The sequence below is a fragment of the Corvus cornix genome, chromosome 12 (genome assembly GCF_000738735.6).
Source record: "Corvus cornix cornix isolate S_Up_H32 chromosome 12, ASM73873v5, whole genome shotgun sequence".
NCBI lineage: Eukaryota > Metazoa > Chordata > Aves > Passeriformes > Corvidae > Corvus > Corvus cornix.
The window spans coordinates 19,905,770-19,926,894 of NC_046342.1; the positions used below are offsets into that span (position 1 = coordinate 19,905,770).

The 21,125-nt window shown below is 52.4% G+C and overlaps 1 protein-coding gene and 1 long non-coding RNA gene across 6 annotated transcripts in view; one reads left to right on the forward strand and one right to left on the reverse strand.

The window, feature by feature from the left end:
- Positions 1-1,907: 1,907 nt before the first annotated feature.
- LOC120410697 lies at positions 1,908-8,344 on the reverse strand. The gene is made up of 2 exons (XR_005603012.1): positions 7,962-8,344; positions 1,908-4,259 (listed from the first exon to the last, which is right to left on the reverse strand). It is a non-coding gene; the product is annotated as an uncharacterized LOC120410697 (long non-coding RNA).
- A 288-nt stretch (positions 8,345-8,632) lies between these two features.
- GRM7 (glutamate metabotropic receptor 7) overlaps positions 8,633-21,125 on the forward strand; it is a 206,588-nt gene continuing 194,095 nt past the window's right edge. For all 5 annotated transcript variants that reach the window (XM_039558869.1, XM_039558870.1, XM_039558871.1 and 2 more), the window contains exon 1: positions 8,633-9,178. In XM_039558869.1, coding sequence (XP_039414803.1) covers positions 8,669-9,178 — 510 coding nt within the window. In that variant the 5' untranslated portion in view covers positions 8,633-8,668. The remainder of the gene's footprint in view (positions 9,179-21,125) is intronic.

The following is a 21,125-nucleotide window of genomic DNA, read 5'->3' on the forward strand; positions in this document are numbered from 1 at the left end:
ATTTTTGGGAGGGTATTGAGGCAGTTCCACTCTTTAACCCTCAGGCATTGCGATTTGTACCGCGGCGAATCCTGAGCCATCAGAACGCACTGCTAAGGGCAGTCCTCGATTTGGACTAATTGAGGATAAAATCCATTTTCTCTGGGTGTAAAAATATTGATACACACACACAGAGCCTGTTTGTAACCCTTGTGGCCCACTTAATCTCCTGTGTAAGGAATTTGACCTGGTTCCGCTTGTCCCCAGCGCCAGGATCCATGTGAGGAGACGGCCAGGATGTCCTCTGTCCTCGTGTTCTTTAATTCTCCACACTGGCTCCCCCTGCTCTGCCAACAGATTTCGAATTAAGGCTCCAATCTTTGAAATTAATGAGTTTTCATCGACCTCAGTGGAAGTGGATCAGCTTTGAGACTGGCAGCCCACCCCGCCGGTGCTTCACTAAAAGTAGTTCACCTACTTTCAGACAATTCCTGCACCTGGGAGCGCCTCCTCTGAAGCCCAGTCCTTTGGAGCTCATTAAAGCCTCCATCAGTGCCCTGCTGCTCCCGACAAAGAGGGTTAAATAATGACAGTTTTGATTTTGTCCTGCAGTAACTCCAGGTTATTTTGAGTTCCTTTCTCTACTCCTTTAGCTCAAGCAACCAGTCTAGAAAGCTCTTATTAGCCCAGAATTTCCTGAGAGAGGAAATTCAACACCTGCATTTCCCAAAGCCCTAAATGGGGCTTGAAAAATCTGATTTCAGTCATTACAATAAGGAGGCATCTCAAACAGAACAACATTATTCGAGCAGCTCATAGGCGATGGAGATGTTCCCAGTCCCTGTACATTGCTTTTTCTTTCTGTGGAAAACACAGTGAGTCTTGGAGAGTCAAACATTGCTGGGTAGACCCTGAGCTCAACCCTGTGCTCCCACACCACGTTCCCACCCACACCTTGGAGAGGCTTTTCCATGGCCCCACACGGTGTGGTTGGATGGAACAAGAGCCATCAAGGACCCAGCTGTCCTGTGCCCCAGCAACCTGGGGGTGATGCAGCATGGCACAGCATGATCCAGTGCTGCCTTCCCCAGAGATGAGCACCAGGATCTAGAGGCCCACAAGGTGAGCACTGAGAGAGGTGAAGCCAGGGAAAAATTCATTTCATGGAGTATAATGGGCATGGGCATGGAAGAAAGCCATGGTTAAGTACCAGAAAATGGGCAAAAGTCATGATTGTCTGATATTCAATTTATCAAAGCAAGTGAATAAAGGTAAAAATCTGTACCCTAAACCCACATCAACAGAAAGGAGCTGTTAGCATTACCTGGGGAGACAGGGCTGTCGATGTATTTTGCCTGAGTTTGCTGTTGTTGTACACAGGGGTAAAACCTTGCACGGACCAGGCTTGCTACAAAATGAATGAGGAAGGACATCGAGGGAATAAACAAAAGACATGAGGAGAAGATCTGCACTGGTACAAAATGTGCACAACCATGACGAGTCCTTAAAGAAAAAAAAGTGAAAACTTCATTTACAAAGAGCTCTCCTGACTTCTGTCATAAAATGTTCCAAAACAATCTCATGACTCAATTCCTGCAGCCATTGAAGTAGGAAGAATTACATAAGATCCTTGCTGTTTGCTTTATTTCATGCTTAACTCATATTCCCAATGATTCATTATCAAGGTTTGTCAGGATTAATTAAGCAGAGTGCCAGCTGTGATAGGATTGGCTACCACGGCACCTTCCTGGGTGGGGACTCCACCAGCATCGCTGCTCCTGGAGAATTAGGGAATAGCAGCCAGAGTTTAGTGCTTTGGGGCTAACTGGGCTGGGCTGGTCCAAAGGGGAATGTCTTCAGTGCCTAAGTTCCTCCTTAGCAGGAACCGGAGTTTTCTGTAACTCCATTACAGCAAACAACAAAATCTGTGAAGTTCCCAGGATGATTTTATTTCTCTGGTAAAAGCAACCTCTCTTCAGTTCAACAAAAATCATTAAATTCCCAAAAGGATACAGTCTGAAAGTCAGGAAGGTGTGAGTGTGGAAATGTGTGGTTATGGAAGGTGTCCTGTGGAAGATGTGCCTGCCATGGCAGAGGGTTTGGAATTGGATGGGCTTTAGAGTCCCTTCCATCCCAAACCAGTCTGGGATTCCATGGTTCTGTGACTTCGTGTCCAAGCTTTTAATGCTGATATGAAATGAGCAGTGGGCTCATAAACTCTGGAAGTAGTTTCCAAACCAAACCTTTCTGACCTGTATTTGGTACAAGCAAAGTCATCCCTCAGAGAATCCCTGTGCTGTTGAGCACACCATGCTATTAAAAAAAGAGTAATTAAGAGTAATTAATTTCTGGGCAGCAATGGCAAAATATCAAGGACTCCTTTACAGGGATGTGAGCCAGGGGGGTCCATTGGCACTGCAGTGACTGCAGCTCTGCCCATCCCAACGGGATCCTCTTTGGCAGTGTCCAGGCTGCAGCACGGGATGTGGGGGAGCAGAACTGGCCCAGGAACAATTCCAGCTTGGTGCTGTCCGTGCTGGGCTCTGCAGGATGGATGGTCCTTTCCAAGGAGGCACTGGGGCTATTTCAGGGGAATCCCATCCAGAGGCTGGCAGGAGGAGGATGCCTGAAGCTTCACAAGGGTGTGTTGTGTGTCCATCTCCTCTGAAGGGGACCAAGTGCCATGCCCTAATCAGGGGCTGGGACAGATGTCACCAGTTAAAGGCGTTTTTCAGGAATATAGAAAGCATTTTCTGTCTGACTTCTTTGGGGGAAAAAAATCTGTCAAATATTTTCAAAGTGTTTTGCTTAAAATCTGGCAAAGCTGTGAAGGACAGAAAAGGGGCGCTCATGGCTGGGAGGGAAAAGCCTCTCAAGAGCATCCTGAGTGATTCCACCAGCTTTAATGACACTTTGTCCCTTAGAAAAGTCCAGGCAGCACAGCCAGAAGGGGAGGAGGAAACCTGCCTGTGCTGGCTGGGCCCATTTATTGTCTGACATTACAACACTATTATTATTTGGAGAAAGCTGTCTTATTTAATTATCCTGAATGTGCAATTCCATCATTTCCAATTCAGCATTGGAGGAAGATGTTCCAAGCATCAAGCGAACCAAAATATTCTTAGTAAATAAGTAGCTGAGAGAATAATAAGTGTTTGGAAAGAAGAAGTTATTGTTCCCTGTGAGTGGCAGCGAGCTTAATGATTTGGCTGGAGTGCCCATCTAATAGAGCTGCCTGCTTGAAAGATTTGTGATCTCCAAGGAATGGTTTGAAAGTGTCTCCTGTGCAATTGATTGATCCATTCCTCTCAAATGCTTGGATGGCTTTCAGAGCCCGGGACAGGGATTGATGGGGCTGCAGGGGGTGGGAGCTCTCTGTGGGCTGGTGGGAAACGCCGCGAGTCTCCTGTCCCCGAGGCAGAGGTGACCAGAGTGACCTGAGCTCCTGTCCAGAAAGGGGGAATTGCTGAGAGCTCACCCAAAACTTCCTCTTGGGAAGAGCAAGGGCCTTCCTCCCCTGCCATTTGGATCTTCCCCTGGTGGTACCTGACCCCTGCACTGGGACTCTTTTGTCTAACACAGAGCCACAAAATCATTGAGATCTAGGTTCAGATCATCAATCCAATGGTAAACCTGGCTGCCAAGCCCAGATTGGATGTTTTGGTTTCCAAAACATGTTTTTGGCTTTAAAACTGATATTTACGAAATTTTTGATTTGATTCTGAATTTGTTTTTGGTCATTTCTGAAATGGTCTTGTTGATGGAGACAGTTATGGTTTGAAAACCAAAACAAATTAATGAAGAACCCAGGACTTGTTGACAATGTTCTCCCCTGGTTATGCTGCAGGTTCTGTGTAGGTCTGGTGGTATTTTACATAAATAACCTGCATTGAAATTACAAAATTCACCATCTCTGCACTTGCAAAAGCTTAGAGTGTGGGGTTCTTTTATTATTATCAAAAATTCCTTTTCCAGGGTGCCGAGCTCCTCATGCACAGGATACGACAGAACAGAGAATAATTTACAGTAAAGATCAGAGCAGTGGCACCTTCTGCCCCAGCTGCTCCTTTAGCACAGAGCCTGCTCCCATGGACAGACAGCTCTTGGAAGGTTCATCCCTTGGCAGCTTGGCCTGGTCCCATCGTCACCAGCTTGGTCTGGTCCCAGTGCCACCAGCCTGGCCTCAGCTCACAGCCAAGGGCTGCTCCTCCTCTTCCCAGAGCCTTTTGCTTCCCAAAGCAGCAGCAGCCAGGGCACAGAAGGCAGCAGTCGGGAGGTGCCTGGAAATGGAAAACAACTCTGTGTGTGATGTTGTGGGCCTTTGAGAGCATCAAATGAAGGGAAATGTTTCTCTCCATGGGATGGCTGAGGTTGGCTCTCAGAGCTGCTTTGGTCTTCCACAGGGTCACACCAGTGTTGCAACAGAGAATTAGGCCTGGAGACTTCATTTAGCACAACGTGTTCATTGCAGTTTTTTCTTGGAAACAATCCATAACGTCTTGTAGGTTTAATAGCTTCATATATTTTATAAATTACAATCTATTTATAATTTTAATATACTTTAATATTTTAATATTTTATAATTCAATAAGCTACAAATACAAAAATAATGTTTCTCTTACATAAATAAGGATCTAGCAAGGTATCTAAGCGACCATATCCTTGAAGGGAATTTGCTGTCCCCTGTCCTCCCTGGAAACCAGAGCCTCACTGACACCTTCTCTTTGTAAACAGCGACAACAAAGCCCCAAGTTAAGGATCTGAGCTTTTTGCTGGCCTCTGCTCCAAAAATCCATTATTTTCTGAACACCAGATAAGCAGGAGCTCTGGCTGCTTTCCCGAGCCTGACTTCACCCAACAAATTAATTGCTTGTACCACGTCCATTACAGTTGTCCAAGCTGACCTCTGCCTGCGCGGCAGCCTCCGCCACATCTCCAATATTTGAAAGATTGTTTTATTCCTCCTTCCTGCTGCTCCATCACTCTTTGGGCTGCTTCCACTGGTCGGCCGTAACAGGATTTTGTGTTTGCTCTGCCAGCTGCCCAGATAAAAGCAATGTTTAATTATACAGCAGCTCTGACAGGAGATCCTCCTGCGATGGAGATCACGCCACACCCCGAAGGATGCCAGCGACGAGGCTGCTTCCTTCCTGGCAAAGTCTGCTTATCCAGTAGCAATTTGGCTGAATCCATGATCTTATTTGACAGGCAAGTTAAGAAATGGTTGTGAATATTCTCTTGGATGTGTTTAACCAACATTTACTTCTAAACAAATTCTCTTGCTAAAAAGAATAGGCTTGGGTTGGGTTTGTTTGTTGGGTTTGGTTTATTTTTCTGGTGAATTTTTGGTTTGTTCTGTGGTTTTTAGAGTTTTTTTGGTGAAGGAAATCTCCACAGGGGACATGGAGTGTGTCCCCAGCATTGCAAAGCCTCAGGCAATGGGAGGGTGCTGCGGGTGGAGAGACACAGGTGGGACTTTGGTTCTGGGTGCCTGGGCCTACCTGGAGTGGTAGCAGTGCATCAAACCCCAGTGCTGAGCTCCCTGCAGTGTCGTTCTTTGGGTGAGAAAAGCAGAATTGCTTCACTCGTGTGCCAGGAGGTCTCCAGCCCATGCAGGTGTGAGGACAGAGCTCCCAAGGCTGAAGGTGAGGAATGTGTTCAGTCTCCTGTGCTGGGAGCTGGGTCTGGCACACGAGTGACTCACAGTGAAGTGAAACACAAACGTCACACTGCAATGACGTTCCCCATTTCCATATGCTTCTGTCAATATTCTCATTAAAGACATAAAATGCTGCTTTACTGCACAGCATCCCCTCCTGAGCTGTTCAGGATCACGGCTGCAGCTTTCCTGGGAGCATGTCATACGTGGAAACACTGCTGGCTCTGAGAGTGGCAGGGCTCAGGCTGGAGTGGACATGACTCAGTTTTCCTCAGGAACTGCTGGTTGAATGCTCTGAGTGTGGCTGCTGGGCTGGGCTGGGGGGGAGGGGAGGAATTCTTTAGCTGCAGTGGGACAGGGGATGTGGCTCAGCACAGGTGTGACACACTCACTGCTGGGTTTAGTCAGTGCTGCCTCACCCCAGGTATTCAGCAATCCCAATTAAATCGCAGAATGACAGAATCATTTTGGTTGGAAAAGGCCTTTCAGATCATGCAGTCTGATACCTCTCTCAAGGAAAACAGCAGTGAGAGATGCATAGGCTGTTATTATATTTAACTTCCTGTTGGAGAGGGCCAGATTGGGTGTAGGTAGCTCAGAGCACAGAGTGGATGGAGCTCAGGTACAATGAGAGGAAGAGTATTGCCAATTTGAAGAGTTCAACTTAAAAGGTAGGAAATTGAAAACTGATAAACAGGATTTTCCAGGAGATGCCCAGTGGTCCTTGTTAGCACAGCAGCCAAGTCCTCAGCAAGAGTGGGAGAGGGACTGGGTACTTTTATGGATATCAGGAGTATCCAGAGTAATGATTACCGTATCAATTTTTGTAATGTAATTAGAATAATCTTCAATGCTTCAGGGTTTAAAGAGATAAAACCAGGAAGAGATTAAAGATATCTGCATACTGCAAAACTTTGTCCTTTTCTTCTGATACCTCTGCTCCTAATCCAAGACAAGCTGCTGGGCTGGGCTGGACCCTGGGTCTGCCTTGATCAGCTGTGGCAGTCCCTGTGCTCCTTAGGGAATCTGGAGACTGGTTCTTTGGGTAAACCAAGGTGTGAGGAAGAGCAGGATGAAGTAGAGAGCAGATGGGTTTTCTGTGGCTTTGGGAGGACAGAAGTTTATGTGATTATATATGAGTAACTGCAGATTTGCCCAAAGGGAAAAAAAAACAACACAAACCAGGAAGCTTTCAAAATCATGGGGCGACTTTCTGCAAAACAGTGAGATTTATTAGAAGAAGTGATTTATCTCCACATCCTTTCTGAACTGGAGCACTTAAGGCAAACTTGAGGCTCCAGAGTCAGAATCTTTCATAATAACAAACAGAGGTAAGATTCTGATTGAGGACCTTTAAGTGTGCAAGAGGTAAATAAGCATAAAGAGCTCTCCCTGAGTGTGCACATTGAGATGGAAAAGAGGATGGAGCTGGTGTAACAAGGAAGAACTGGGAAGGAAATCCTACTGTGCAGCAGATGAAGTGATGTGAGGAGTTGGGATGTGTGTGCAAGGCATGGGGATGGGTGCTGCTTCAGCTGGGCTGAACCCTGCTGGCTGGGAGAGGAGTGGGAGTCTGAGAGCACTATGGAAAATCTCCGAGGAACTGGGTGGTCCTTAGGGTCCCTTCCAGCCCAACCCATTCTGTGGCTGCCAATGTAAAGGGAATCACCTTTTTAAGATGTGTGGGTGATTTGAGGGTGGGGAGGCCCTGGCACAGATTCCCAGAGAGGCTGTGGGCTGCCCCTGGATCCCTGGCAGTGCCCAAGGCCAGGCTGGACAGGGCTTGGAGCAGCCTGGGACAGTGGGAGGTGTCCCTGCCCATGGCAGGGGGTGGAATGAGACAATCATTAAGGTCCCTTCCAATGCAAACCACTCTGTGATTCTGTGACTGGGCTGTTATGACACATGGGGTGCTGCTGGCCCAGAGTGTGTTAGGGGCCAAATGATGAACTGCAGCTACATCTGGTCTGGTATTTATGAAGGAGGAGTTGAAGGTTGTCTCCAAAAAATGTGCTTGGTCTGATGGGAGCATCTGAGAGATGCATCCTGCATTAGTCTGGAATTGGGAATGTGGCAGGGTATGGATTGGCCAGTCAGAAGGGAATGGCAACAGGTGGTGTCCCTTTGGGTGCTACAGTTTCGGGGTGAAGGGAACAAAACCAGGATGTTCCAGCATCCTCGAGATCTGGGTGTGCAGAAGAAAAATGGGTCTGGAGATCTTAAAATAGAACGAGATCAGCTGCATTAATTCGGGTTTGGGAGTACGGGGTTACATCCAACATCCAAACTCCTCCTCCTCCCCACCGGCTCCACTGGCACCCACCTCGGCGGGCGGAGGTTCTCGTTCCCATGTCACAATCCAGATTGCTGCTTTGGATGCCCTGGGCTGGCTGGATGCTCCCGCTGTCCCCGGCTGTCCCCGAGCCCCGCGGTGGCACTGCCGGGCTCCGCGAGCGGGGGAGCCCGCGGCGCTCCGCTCCCCGCCGGGAGAGCGAGGCGGAGGAAGATGCTGCTGCTGCTGCTGCTGCTGCTTCTCCAGTGGGGCTGAGCGAGCATCCCCCACGCAGCGCCTTTGGCGGGCGCTCCCGAGCCGCGCCGCCCCGAGCCCCGCGTCCCCAGCGCCGGGGGTCCGGCTGCACCTGTAAACCCCGACCCGGCGGGGCGGGCGCAGGGGCCGGGACCACCCGGTTCCATCTCCATCCCCATCCCGGTTCCGGTCCCCATCCCCATCCCCGTGGTGCCCACCCCCGTGCCCGTGCCCACCGGAGCCGGCCCGGGGCGGTGCGCCGGGCGCTGCGCAGCGGCGGCGGCGGGGCGGGCGGGCGGGGCGGGGGCGGGCGGCCCCGGCCGTTTAAAGCGGCAGCGGCAGCGGCGCGCTCCCCAGTGCCGGTGCCGGGAGCGCGGCGGGCACGGCAGGGCAGGGCAGGGCGGGCGGCAGCGGCCGAACCCGCAGCCCTCCCCCGGCCATCCCGGCCGGCCCGGCCCCCGGGGAGCGCGGGGGCAGCGCCCGGGGGCGGCGGCGGCATCACCATGGGCCGGCCGGGCAGGGTGCTGCGGCTGCTGGCGCTGCTGGAGCTGCCCTGCTGCCTGCTGGAGCTGCTGCTCGGGGAGGCGGCCCGCGGGCAGGAGATGTACGCGCCCCACTCCATCCGGCTGGAGGGGGACATCACCCTGGGCGGCCTCTTCCCCGTGCACGCCAAGGGCCCCCCGGGCTCCCCCTGCGGGGACATCAAGAAGGAGAACGGCATCCACAGGCTGGAGGCGATGCTCTACGCCCTGGACCAGATCAACAGCGATCCGGACCTGCTGCCCAACGTCACGCTGGGCGCCCGCATCCTGGACACCTGCTCCCGGGACACCTACGCGCTGGAGCAGTCCCTCACCTTCGTCCAGGCGCTCATCCAAAAGGACACCTCCGACGTGAGGTGCACCAACGGCGAGCCGCCCGTCTTCGTCAAGCCGGAGAAAGTAGTTGGAGTGATCGGGGCGTCGGGAAGTTCCGTGTCCATTATGGTGGCCAACATCCTCCGGCTGTTCCAGGTAGGGCCGTGCCGCGGGGCTCCGCCGCTCCGGCTCCCCTCGTGCCTCTCCAGGTGCTCCATCCGCCTCCCTCCGGAGCAGCTGCTTCCCCTCCCCGCCGCCCTCCCCGTCTCCCTTCTCCTCGGTGCGTGGCGCTTTCTGGATTTATCGCCCCATTTGCACGAAGCAATGCCTGAGGGAAAGGAGGGAAAAAAAAAAAAAAAAAAAAGGAAGAGGAGAGGCGCTGGTTGCGCTGGGTTTGCGTTAGAGAGAGCCATGGCTCGGCGGGGATGGATGCGGGCACACGGCTGGGACGGCTCCGCGCACGGAATCCCGGCGGTGCGGGCAGAGCTGGCGGGGCCGCGGCCGCCCCGGCCCGGGGTCGCGGGGGTCAGGAGGGGCTTTCTCCGGCGGAGTCGGGGCTGTACGGGGCAGCCCCAGCACACAGCCCCTGCCCGGATCGGGTCCCGGCTCCCTCCCGAGCCCGGCCGGCCGGAACGGGGGAGACCGGGGCGGCTGCAGCCCGGGAGAGCCGCTCCGCGCCGCCCCAGGCTCCGGCGGCTCCGGGAGGAGCCGAGGGATGAGCAGAGCCGGAGGATTGAAGAAGCGTGTGTGTGTGCGCGGGGGAGATGCGCTGCAGCGCCTGCCCGTTCTCGCCCTCCTCGCCTCTCCCCTGTTTGCGCTGCGATCGCGCCCCTCTCGCCCCCGGCGCCGAACCTCGGTGGGTGTCGGGGCACGGAGACTTGGCACCCCCGTTGCGTCCTCCTGCCCCCGGTCCGTGCGAGGGCATCTGTCCGGCTCTGAGCAGCGTTGGATGCCCGGGGCGTGGGGGTGTCCCCCGGGGGCGGGATGTCTCCCCGGGGCGCTGCTGCAGCCGCCGGGCCCCGCAGCGAGCGCCGGGTGCCCCTCGGCTGCGATCGCGGGTGCGATGACAGTGACAGAAGCGCCACCAGATGCATCGTGAGCAGCGGAGTTCCTCGCTCCCTGTCCTACGCCTTCGCATGCGGAAGGTGGTGGAGGGATTTTTTTATTTCTGTGCAGCGGGCGGAGAGATCCCCCGCTTTTCCCAGCTGGAAACTTGTGAGGTTTTCACGGCAGATCCACTCGGTGCTGTCAGCAGCCGCCGAGCCTCCTCATTCCCATCTGGCTGCTGGTGCCATCTCCGGCCGCTGCATCCGAGGCGAGCGGGGCGATGCCGCCCTCGCTCCTCGCTGCCCTTTGCTCTGCCCGGCCGGGCTCTGCCCTGGCCATTTACCCGAAAGAACACCAAGGAGCTGCTTCTTTTCCTTGCTCGCCTCCCCTCTTGGCAGATTCAAACGCATCGCTGCCGGATTCAGCGCTGTGCCGAATCTCCCACAGTTTCTGTGGCTCCATCGTGCAGCTCCTCGTGTGGCAGCGCCAGCCCCGCTCGTGCCCGGCGCCCTCCTGCTCCAGCTCCCCGGGCTGCAAACCAGATGAGCTCATGTTCTGCATGAGCCCAGCAGCTCGGAGGGACGTGAGCGGTGCTGAAGTTGTGCTCAAGTACTGGTTCAGCAGCTGCTCGGGGCTCGAGCAGCCAGCAGGGTGGGATGAGGCAGCTCTTCCTCTCCAGTTCTCATCCCAAAGCAAGTCCTGGGCACTCCCTACCCAGATCCAGTTCAGAAGGGAAACTGAGGCATCAGGAGCGCTTTGGATAATGCCACAATACCTGCAAGGTCTTTGGTGATCCGTTACGTAATGGAGTTGGCAGAAAATAAGATATTTGGGCAGTTTGTCCATGTAGATATATTTATATAAACTAAATATTTTAATGTATTGTGACTAAGCATCTGTTCAAAACTGCAGTTTAGCCAAATCATCCAGAAAGCAGGAACTGGCCTGTACTGAGGGATTTTACTGAATATATATTTTGCAGCTTGGATGAGCTGCCTTGAAGCAGATCTTCCATGCCATAAAGCTGTTCCCTACTGTCCTCTCCTCCTTCAAAACACAGTTCAGAACATGTTCAGCCAAAGAGAAATAGAAAGGAACTATTTTAGGAGGAGAAGTGGACCTGTTCAACAACTAAGTGCCATTGTGTGTGGGTGGATGAGAAGCTCTAAGTTAGTGGAAGGAAGAAAACCAAGTACCAATCACAAAAAATCTTGTTAACCTCAGTACTCTCTGAAATTCCTGAGTGTGGCAGCCAGCTTCTTTCTCAGGGCTCGCTGTGGGTTTTACTGCCTGGGGTGAGGGGTGGGAGGATGGCTCTTGAACGCTTATTTGCATGCCCAAACTGGCTTTTCCTTCATGTCTGGTAGATATAAAACTCTCTCCATCTGTGGAAGCCCCTGCAAAGAGATCTTACTGGAGCCTCTGCTTCTCTGACAATATCTTGGAAGAGAAGTATTTGTGCTGTGCCTTAATGTAGGGAGAAAATCTGTGTGTATGTATATTTATAGATATATATATATCCCATCCAGAGCACAGCAGGGCTTCCTCAGCCAGCTCCTGGTGCTTCAGGCACTTCCTCCCCAGGAGGGGCACGATCCAGGCTGTTCATCTTCCGCTCTGCATGGGAGGTTCTGTTATCTCTGCCTGCAGCTCACCCATCCCCAATGCAGCACAGAGGGCTGGGAACATCCTCAGCTAAAGCCAACAGGTGGATCAGCAGGGAGAGGTAGTGCTGGGGTCCTCTGGCTGGGGTTCATCCATGTAATTACTGCTGGAAGTCTTGTAGGAGCTTTCCTGGGGTGAAAAAAATGGTGGGAGGGATCTTCATGACACTTGGGGTTTTCGCTGTGTGATCGGAGTGCCTCCCCTGGCTTTGTACCTCTCTCCTCACTTTTCCCTGAGTTGCTTCTTGGATAAAAGAGGATGGGATGGGAATAGTTGGGGTGGGAGGGTTCCTCCAGGAGCGTGGGGAAGGCATGGAGTCCTGCTAGAGCCCAGGGAAGCTGTAACCCTGCCTCTCCCTTTCTCCAGCTGAAGGGTTTGTGCTGATGGAGCCTAGCTGAGACTTCGGGGTGGTCGCTGCTCCTGCTGGGTCACACAGGATGTGTGGACACGGGGATGGTGGGCACAGGAATTGCTGGTGGGGACAGATGCCTCATCAGGCCCTGGGCAGGAGGGTTCCAGAATGAACTGAGGAGGGATGGATGTGCCCTGGGCAAGTGCAGGCTCTGAGGGAGGGGAGGCTGCACCCCCGGGTTCAGTGTCTGCTACTGCCAGGGACTTCGTGGGACCTTCTGGGTTAAACTGATGAGTGAGGAGCATCAACAGTGCCTGGTCAGGAGCAGGGCAGAGCCCACCCTGGGCAGGGTGGAGCAGGGCTGGATGTCTGAGTGCACAGGAGCTTCTCCAGCTTGGCCATGGCTTCCCTCGGAAGGGGTGGAGGCGGGAGGTGCCTCGGGCTGGATTCTGTATTTTCCATCGCTGTTCTTTACCTTCATCCCATCCAGCAGGATGAGTGCCCTGGCAGGAGTTACACTGACACAGCCCTCTGTGTCTGCATCCCTCGGGGCTGTGTCCCATCCCCATCCAGCTGGGAAGGGCTGCTCAGGCAGGAATCTGGGGAGGAGGGCAGGTGTGTGCCCAGCCCTGGGGGCATGTCTGTGCTGCAGCATTCGGGTTACAGGAGGGATCAGCCTCGGGTGGTGGAGTGTGGAGATGGCCCTGCACCAATAGTCAAGTGTGCCCAAGACAGGGACTTCTTCAAAACACAATTCTATCAGTGCACACCAGTAAATAGCAGGTCATAAATTAAATATCTCTCCTAAAAATAACACCGAAATAATTTGGAAAGCTGCTTCCAAATGCACCGGGGACTTCAGGCAGGATGTTTTTAGGCTGCTGGTTTTGCTTTGGAAGAAATGCTGTTCCTTTGCAGGGTCGTAGCTTTCCTTACAAATGGAACTCCATGACAAAACCATTGCCAGGTTGTTTCATATTTTCTGGGAGTAGACCCATGCCATATGGGGAATATCAGCACCCTGATTTCTTTTTTAGTGCTGGAAATCTGATTTTTGTGCTCCCTTAGAACTGCAGACTTCTCATGACAAGCTTTAATAATAAACAAATTACTGCTTCAGGCTCGTGTCCTCTGTGGATGCAATTTGAAAGAATCAATCAGCAATAGTTTTGTTCTTGTCTAAATCCCGGTGAGATTTTATCAGGGGTGGCTCTTGTGGCCCAAAGGAGGCTGTTCCTGAGCCCCTCCAGGGAACTTTGCAGCAAAGTGGGCTAAAGGAGTCAGTGAGACTGGGAGTGTAAATTGGAACATCCCTGATCTCCCTGGGGGTGTTGGCTGCCTTTCCTTCCTGCCGAAGGAGGCCGATGACAGTTGCAGTCCTGCCTTCTGCTCCAGACACAGTAATCACAAAAATGAGATTATTTGGAAAGGAAGGGAGCTTAAAAGTGCAGCTCTGAGTTGGATGCTGCTCTTTTCTCGGAAAATGCACACGCTTTTCCCAGGCTCTCCGGGGGAGGTTGTTGGGCTGGGACTGCTGGGGATGGGGATGGGGATGGGGCTCAGCTGCTCCAGGGAAGGAGGGGAGCACTGGAGGCTGCTCCTGCTGGGAATACCCCTCGGGCACAGGGAAGAAGGGCAGGGCTGTGGGAGAATGGCTGTACAGAACCATGTGTGATCCCATGGTTCCAACAGATCCTTTGGGAGTGTTTGGTTTCTAGTGAATTTCATGCTGTTGATCTGACCAGTTTCTAGAAACTCCTTTAATTCCCAGGAAAATGTCTGCAAACTGGTTGTTCCTCCCTCTCTTAGTTCAAGTTTCCTGAAGGAATGTGGGATATAGGCCCATCCCATGGGATAGAATTTTCATTCCAAAGCCTCGTGTTGAGCCCCTCCTGCTGACTTTGCCCCCATGAGGAAGTTTAATTGGTGGAACATACCTGGGCTCTCACAGAGGTTGGGAAGAAAACTGCCACACTTCAGCAGTATTTTTCTCTGGATGCTAATTTGTTGTGAACTCCTGACATGATTCCTGCATCTTCTTCTCCTCACTTTAAACAAGACAATAGTTTTTAGGCAATGGAGTAATGATTCATTTCAGAGAAGACATTTCAGGAGAACTCCACATTTTTCAGTTTCTCCCATAGAGAATGGAACAAAAAGCTGAATATAGGAAACAGCAAACTTTAATTCTTTGCCTCCTCTTAAAAAAAAAAGGGGGTTTTGTGTTCCTTAACGAGCTTTCATTTCAGCAGCCTCTCAATACTTGTTGTTAGTGAGGCCCTAATGAGTGTGAGCACCCTGAGCCACGCAGGTCTGATGTGCTGTGCCTCAGCTGTGAGGCTGCACCGAAGAGATGTGGAATCCCATTTTCCCTGTATAAATAAAAGGCCAGGAAAAGCCTCACTTCAAGAATTCCACATGGGGAGTCACTAATGAGAGGCTGGAGGTGCTGTGAATGTATTTTTCTGGAATGCTGTGTTTTGGAGGTAAAATTCATTTTCTTGACAAGGCAAAATTCAATTTCAGCAATAATCTTGGCTCTTAATCTGTTTTCAAGTGTCTCTCTTGAGGCAGAAGGGACTGCAAAGGGTCATTTGGAAGGAGACTGGTTCTGCCAGGAGAGGGATGCTCATCCATGGAGAGGGACAGGGAAGGATGCTGGGCAGAGGATTCAGGGATAACTGGGGCTGGCACAAGGGGTGCAGGAATGGGGAGAGCAGATATTCAGCAAGTTCACTTGTGTGATTCCCAATTTACTCTTTGAAACAAAATAAGGTGACCTCTCTGGAATGACAAATGCAGGGATCATTTCAAGGCATTAATTTTTATGAAAGAATTATTGATCTGCTTTGGAATCTCATAACAGTAATATTACAAAACTACATGTACTCTATTCCATATTTTATTCTATTAAATGAGTTTTGCTTGGAGGCATTAAAACCATCCAGCACAATACTCTGTTTCATAAGATCAGATGTTGTTATTTCTATTTATAGTCATATTCAAATTAATCTCAATGAGTGACAATGCTGACTGTCCCAGACGTTGGACTATGATGAATTTTATCATAATGTTGGGAGATACGAAGCATGTAATTAAGGCTGTTTGGAGAGCATGGAATCCAATATAGTCAGGTCATTAGTGTGGTGGAGAGGGTACCCAGGCAGAGAGAAATCTAAAGGAGAACAAGGATTTCCAAAGCTTTGCTTGTTACTGATGATTCACGAGGTCCTACCAGGCCCTTTTGCTGAAGGCAGTGCAGTTGTTCTGAACCATCACCAATTTAATGGGAATAAAGCCTGGTCCTATTCTGGACCAGGAAAAGGTGGTGGCCCTGCCCCACGTGAGGCCACAGGTCCTTCCTGGGCAGTCCCCTCGTGCTTCCCCCGGCTGGAGTGAGCCCAGCCCTCAGAGCTTGCAGAGCTCTCCAGCCCCAGGGGCTGCACCAGGAGCAGAGACTCTGACAGCAATTGGTGTCGGGGTGGGCTGGAGCTTTTTGACGTCCCCGTGTCCCCAGGGCCACCATGGGGTGTGTGTGACCAGTATTTTGGCAGTTCAGGGCATGCTGGGTCGGGTGCAGGGGGTGTCCAGCTCCATGGGCTGTGTTTTGGAGCAAAGCCTTTTGCAGCAGAGCCAGTGTGAGGTGCAGGATGGGGCACCCCGAGCACACCAGACCCTCCCACAGGGATCTCACTCCCTCTGTGGGGACAAAGCGCCCCTGGCTGACAGAGAGCCCAGCAGTGCTGCCCAAGGTCCCTTGGCTGAGGCCGTGGTGCTGAGGACACTTTTGCTGTGTCATTTGGGATCTGGAGAGCATTAAGATGCTGTGTGAGTGCTGGGCATTCTCTTATCCCTCGGCTGACGGTGCCGCCGGTCAGTGCCTCCCTTCCCAGTCCTTCTAAATGAGCTTGGCAAGTGTTCCCAAAGCCCTGGGACGTGCTCCTGACTGGAGATCAGCTCTCTGTGCCTTGGGATTGGTGAAGCACTTGGGCTCCCTGGCCTCTGACTGACACTGGGAAGAGGAGGAAGCTTGGAGACCTCTCCTTCCCAAGGCCCTGCACTGCCTGGGTGGTGCAGGTCCAATGATTTGACATTCAGGGCACATCCAACAGCTCTATTTTGGTCTGGGTTTTTGGGAAAAGGATTGCCTGAGCTGTAGGGGTGGAGGGCAGGGTTTGGAGCAGTCATAGGTCACAAGATTTCATCCTGATAATGGTTCTGCTTAATGCCTCTGAGCATGGTTGTGTATGTGGGTGTTTTTATATATAAATAGATACACAAAAATATTACTGTCGGTATATGCTTATGTTGTAAATGTGAGCTGTTTCTTTAAGGTCTTGCTCAGGGATTGGGCTGGGAAGGGGAGAGCAGGCTCCAGTGTGGGGCTGTGCTGGGTGAGGAGAGGATGGAGCACCTCTGTGTCCCTGTGTGACAGCCCTGTCACCTGCCTGTTTGGCTTTTGGATCCTGCCTGTCTCACATTAGGATGATGTTAGGGCTCAGAACAATCAATCATGGGTGATACATAGAGAAAAGATGTGGTATAGGAATACTGAGCCACCTCAGAGGCTTTAGCAGCACCAGCAACAGGTTGTGTTTGTGCTTGGCTGCTCCTGTGTGGGGAGTGAGAGAAGGGAGGAGAGGCCGAAACTGATGGAAAACAGGGCAGAGCATGGAGAGGTTGGTGTGTGGCTGTGCAGGGTGAGAGGATGCTGGCAGGAGGATGCTCTGTGGGAACAGCTCTCCTCTGTCACACCAGCAGAGCCTCAGGTCACCCCCTGACAGCAGCTGGAGCCCAGCGTGGGCACAGGGGATGGGCTGTGGTGGCTCCTCCCTTTGGGGCAGCTCCTGGCCATGCTCCGGCCACCTTGGTCTGTGCCCAGAGGCTGCTCATGGATCAAAGGCAGGGGCAAGGGCAGGGAGCTGAGAGCGGTCACTGTGCAGGGACAGCACTGGTCACTGTGCAGGGACGGCCATGGTCACTGTGCAGGGATGGTGGTGGTCACTGTGCAGGGACAGCACTGGTCACTGTGCAGGGACGGCCATGGTCACTGTGCAGGGATGGTGGTGGTCACTGTGCAGGGACAGCACTGGTCACTGTGCAGGGACGGCCATGGTCACTGTGCAGGGATGGTGGTGGTCACTGTGCAGGGACAGCACTGGTCACTGTGCAGGGACGGCCATGGTCACTGTGCAGGGACGGCTGTGGTCACTGTGCAGGGACAGCACTGGTCACTGTGCAGCCATGGCTGTGGTCACTGTGCAGGGATGGTGGTGGTCACTGTGCAGGGACAGCACTGGTCACTGCGCAGCCATGGCCGTGGTCACTGTGCAGGGACAGCAGTGGTCACTGTGCAGCCATGGCTGTGGTCACTGTGCAGGGACAGCACTGGTCACTGTGCAGCCATGGCTGTGGTCACTGTGCAGGGATGGTGGTGGTCACTGTGCAGGGACAGCACTGGTCACTGCGCAGCCATGGCCGTGGTCACTGTGCAGGGATGGCTGTGGTCACTGTGCAGGGACGGTGGTGGTCACTGTGCAGGGACAGCACTGGTCACTGTGCAGGGATGGCTGTGGTCACTGTGCAGGGACAGCACTGGTCACTGTGCAGCCATGGCTGTGGTCACTGTGCAGGGACGGTGGTGGTCACTGTGCAGGGATGTGGTGGTCACGGTGCAGGGACAGCACTGGTCACTGCGCAGCCATGGCCGTGGTCACTGTGCAGGGATGGTGGTGGTCACTGTGCAGGGACAGCACTGGTCACTGCGCAGCCATGGCTGTGGTCACTGTGCAGGGATGGTGGTGGTCACTGTGCAGGGACAGCACTGGTCACTGTGCAGCCATGGCCGTGGTCGCTGTGCAGCCAGAGCTGGGTCGGTGCCGGCAGGGCCGGGGGTGACAGAAGTCCCAGGGAGGGCACAGCCCAGGCAGCTGGCACGCTGCTGTGGCCCAGGGGCAGTGCCCTGCTGCAGTTCTGTGCTGCTGCCAGTTCACAGGCTGGATAAGCTGGACCCGGCTCGGTGTGATCCTGGAGCTCCCCTGCTGCCGCAGCTCTCCCTCAGATCCTGCTCTCGCACTGTTACAGCTGTTGTAGCTCTTCACTCGCAGGTAAAACAACTGCTGACAAAGCCAGAACTGGGCTGGAGCTGTGCTGAGAATGACTCAGGTCCAGGCTCCCCTCAGGTGGCTGACACAAACCCGGCTCTCAGCTCCCTCTGTCAGAGCTGTCCCATTCCCGTGGCTGCCACAGGGATGCACCAACAGCCCAGCACTGCTCCAGAGCCGTGGGGTCTGGCCACGGAGTCCAGGGGTGCTGCGGCCCTCCAGGACCTCTAAGACTCCCTGGCCCTGGGAATGTGGGACAGGTGATGATAATGTGGCAGTAGGGGCTATCAGGGCCAGCTGCACCAGCCGTCCTTCTGTCCCAGCCCCAGTTCCAGTTCCAGCAGGGCTGCTGTGACAGCGGCTGTTGGTCCCTGCAGGTGGCTTTATAGCAGCCAGTTATTCCTGTCCTGCACAAAGGCCCCAATCCCAGCTTTCCCTGGATGAATGTCCACATGGAAACAGGACAGGAAATGTAAAGGTGGTACAGGATGGAAACACACACCTGTCTGAGCACAGTTCTCCAGCGTTTCCTTTGGATGCTGCAACAGTGGCTGGGGTTGGTGGGAAGGCAGCAAGCTGGACAGGGAGCTGGCTCATTCCCTGGGACAGTTTCAGGCATCTTTAGGCCGGGTACCATCCCCTCAGCCTCCTTCCAGGCATCCAGGGGCAGCCACAGCTTCTGTGGGAACCTGTGCCTGGGCCTCCCCACCCTCACAGGGAACAATTCCTTCCCGTTGGATGGCACCCGTGGAGCCAGGCTGGTCCTAGCAGATGCCTAAGCTCTCCTGTAAACTTTCTGGGGAATGTTCTACAGCCTTCAAAAAAGACCTTTTTTTCCTCTTAACACTCAGCTTTTATCCTCTTTGCTAGAAGTTTTCCTGGTTTGTTCTGGCTCTATTTTCACAGCAGGCTTTGAGGCTTGAGTGCAACACCAAATGCAATAGAGATGTTCCTACTTTTGCTCTCCCCTTGATACTCGAAGATAGATCCAAAAAGCAGAGGTTTGGAGCTGAAGGTGCACTGAGGTGGTACTTGTGGAACTCCACCTCTGCATGAGCCAGGCTCAAGGTGTCAGCCCACATTTCCAGTGCTGTGGGTACCCGTGGTTATTTTAAATTCTATCTCATCTCAGTGGTGCATTTCCAGTCTGGACTACTTGTGTTCAAAACCAATCCAACAAAAGTCCCACAAGAAGTTTGCTCCCACAATAGCCCTTCTTTAAAGAACCAAAGGTTTTCCAAATTAAGAAAATAATAAAATTCCAGTTCTCTCTCTGCAGTATCTTTGATGACAAGGACAGAGGGATCTATGTCCCTACGCTGTCTCAGGTGGAAATGCCCAGGTTTGATGCCTTGCAAGTTTGTTTTCTCTCCTGCCATTTTAGGATTTGTGTAGAGCACAGCAAGCCCATACACCACAGATGTCCTAATAAATTCCTTATTTCATAAATATTTTAATACTGTTAATTATGCATTCAGCAGAATGGAGATTTGTTTCATGTCATTAAACTCAGCCTCATAATTCCATGCATGTGGTATTTCTGCACCCAGAACAGGCTGAGTGCCAGTGCCTTGTACAGCACTGGTGACACAGGAGGAATCTGCCCCTTTGCAGGATTGGCCTCAGGAGGCTCAGGGATGGAGCAGTGGGACAGCAGGAGTTCTTCCTCTCTGTGAGTGCAGGATTTGAGCCTCAGGAATGCAGCAGGTTCTGTTTGCAGTCACAACCACCCCTGGGGTTCCTGGTGTGAGATCTCAGATCAGATGCAGGTGGGGGGTGCAGCACTGGGGGGCTCTGGGACCCCTCTCTGCACCCCATGGCACCCCCTGTTTATGGGGCCATCAACATGGCACCAATCTACTTCGAAAAGAAATTTATAAATATGTGTTGTGGTCCATCAGAACTTTCTAAATGCACATTTATTTTGGCTATCTTGAGAGAAACCCAGGTTAGTTAATGTAAGTTCATGGGCAAGGAAAGCTTGGCTTGACTGACTCCAGGTGTCAGAGCAGAGTCCTTTTTCCCCATGGATGTGGCCTGGTGTCCTGGGACAGCATTTGCTGGTTTAGAAACAGCTCGTGATACCCCCAGCTTGGTGCTGAAATAATAAGATCCAGGTAAATCTAATGGATGGCTGCAATTTACCACTGGGATTTAATGACAGCTCCTAAGAGCCCAGACAGTATCTCCCCAGGCAGAGACAGGACTGAGTGCCTGGAGTTGTTCCCCATGTTGATCCCATCAAAACCAAGTCCTAATGGATAGGATCAAGGCCAAATTCCATTTAATAAAAAATGGCAGGAATAACTACAAAAAAAAGACAAACTGTCAGCTCAGATTTGGCAGGAAGTTGTTATTTTTGCAGGAATAAAATCCAGCACTAATAGAGATGGGTTAGTGATTTTTAAAGCAGGTAATTTTGTGGCAGGGCTTGAATGCACAGAAATTATATTGACAATAAAAATTAATTAAATGACTTTTTGTGGGTTTGTAGTTTTTCTATCTGACAGCAGTGCAGAGAACCTCCGAGTAACTGGATGATCCTTAAGGTCCCTTCCAACCCACTCCCTTCTATGGATGGTGATGCAAAGGAAATTATCTTTTGGAGATGTGTCTGCTACAGCTATAGTGGAGGATTTTCAAACGAGGAAATGGTGTTTTGATTGCCCAGCAAGCCTTGGACAACTGGAATGGACAATTGGCAGGGGCTGCCCAGGGAGGTTTGGAGTGCCCATCCCTGGAGGTGCCCAAGGAAGGGCTGGAGGTGGCACTCAGTGCTCTGGGCTGGGGACAAGGTGGGCATCGGGCACAGCTTGGATTCCATGGGCTGGGAGGGCTTTTCCAGCCTCAGTGATCCTGGGATTCTGTGAACTGGGAGCTCATTGCCTGTTCCAGTGCTTGACAACATCTCGTGCAGCAGAACGTTGGCGTCCCA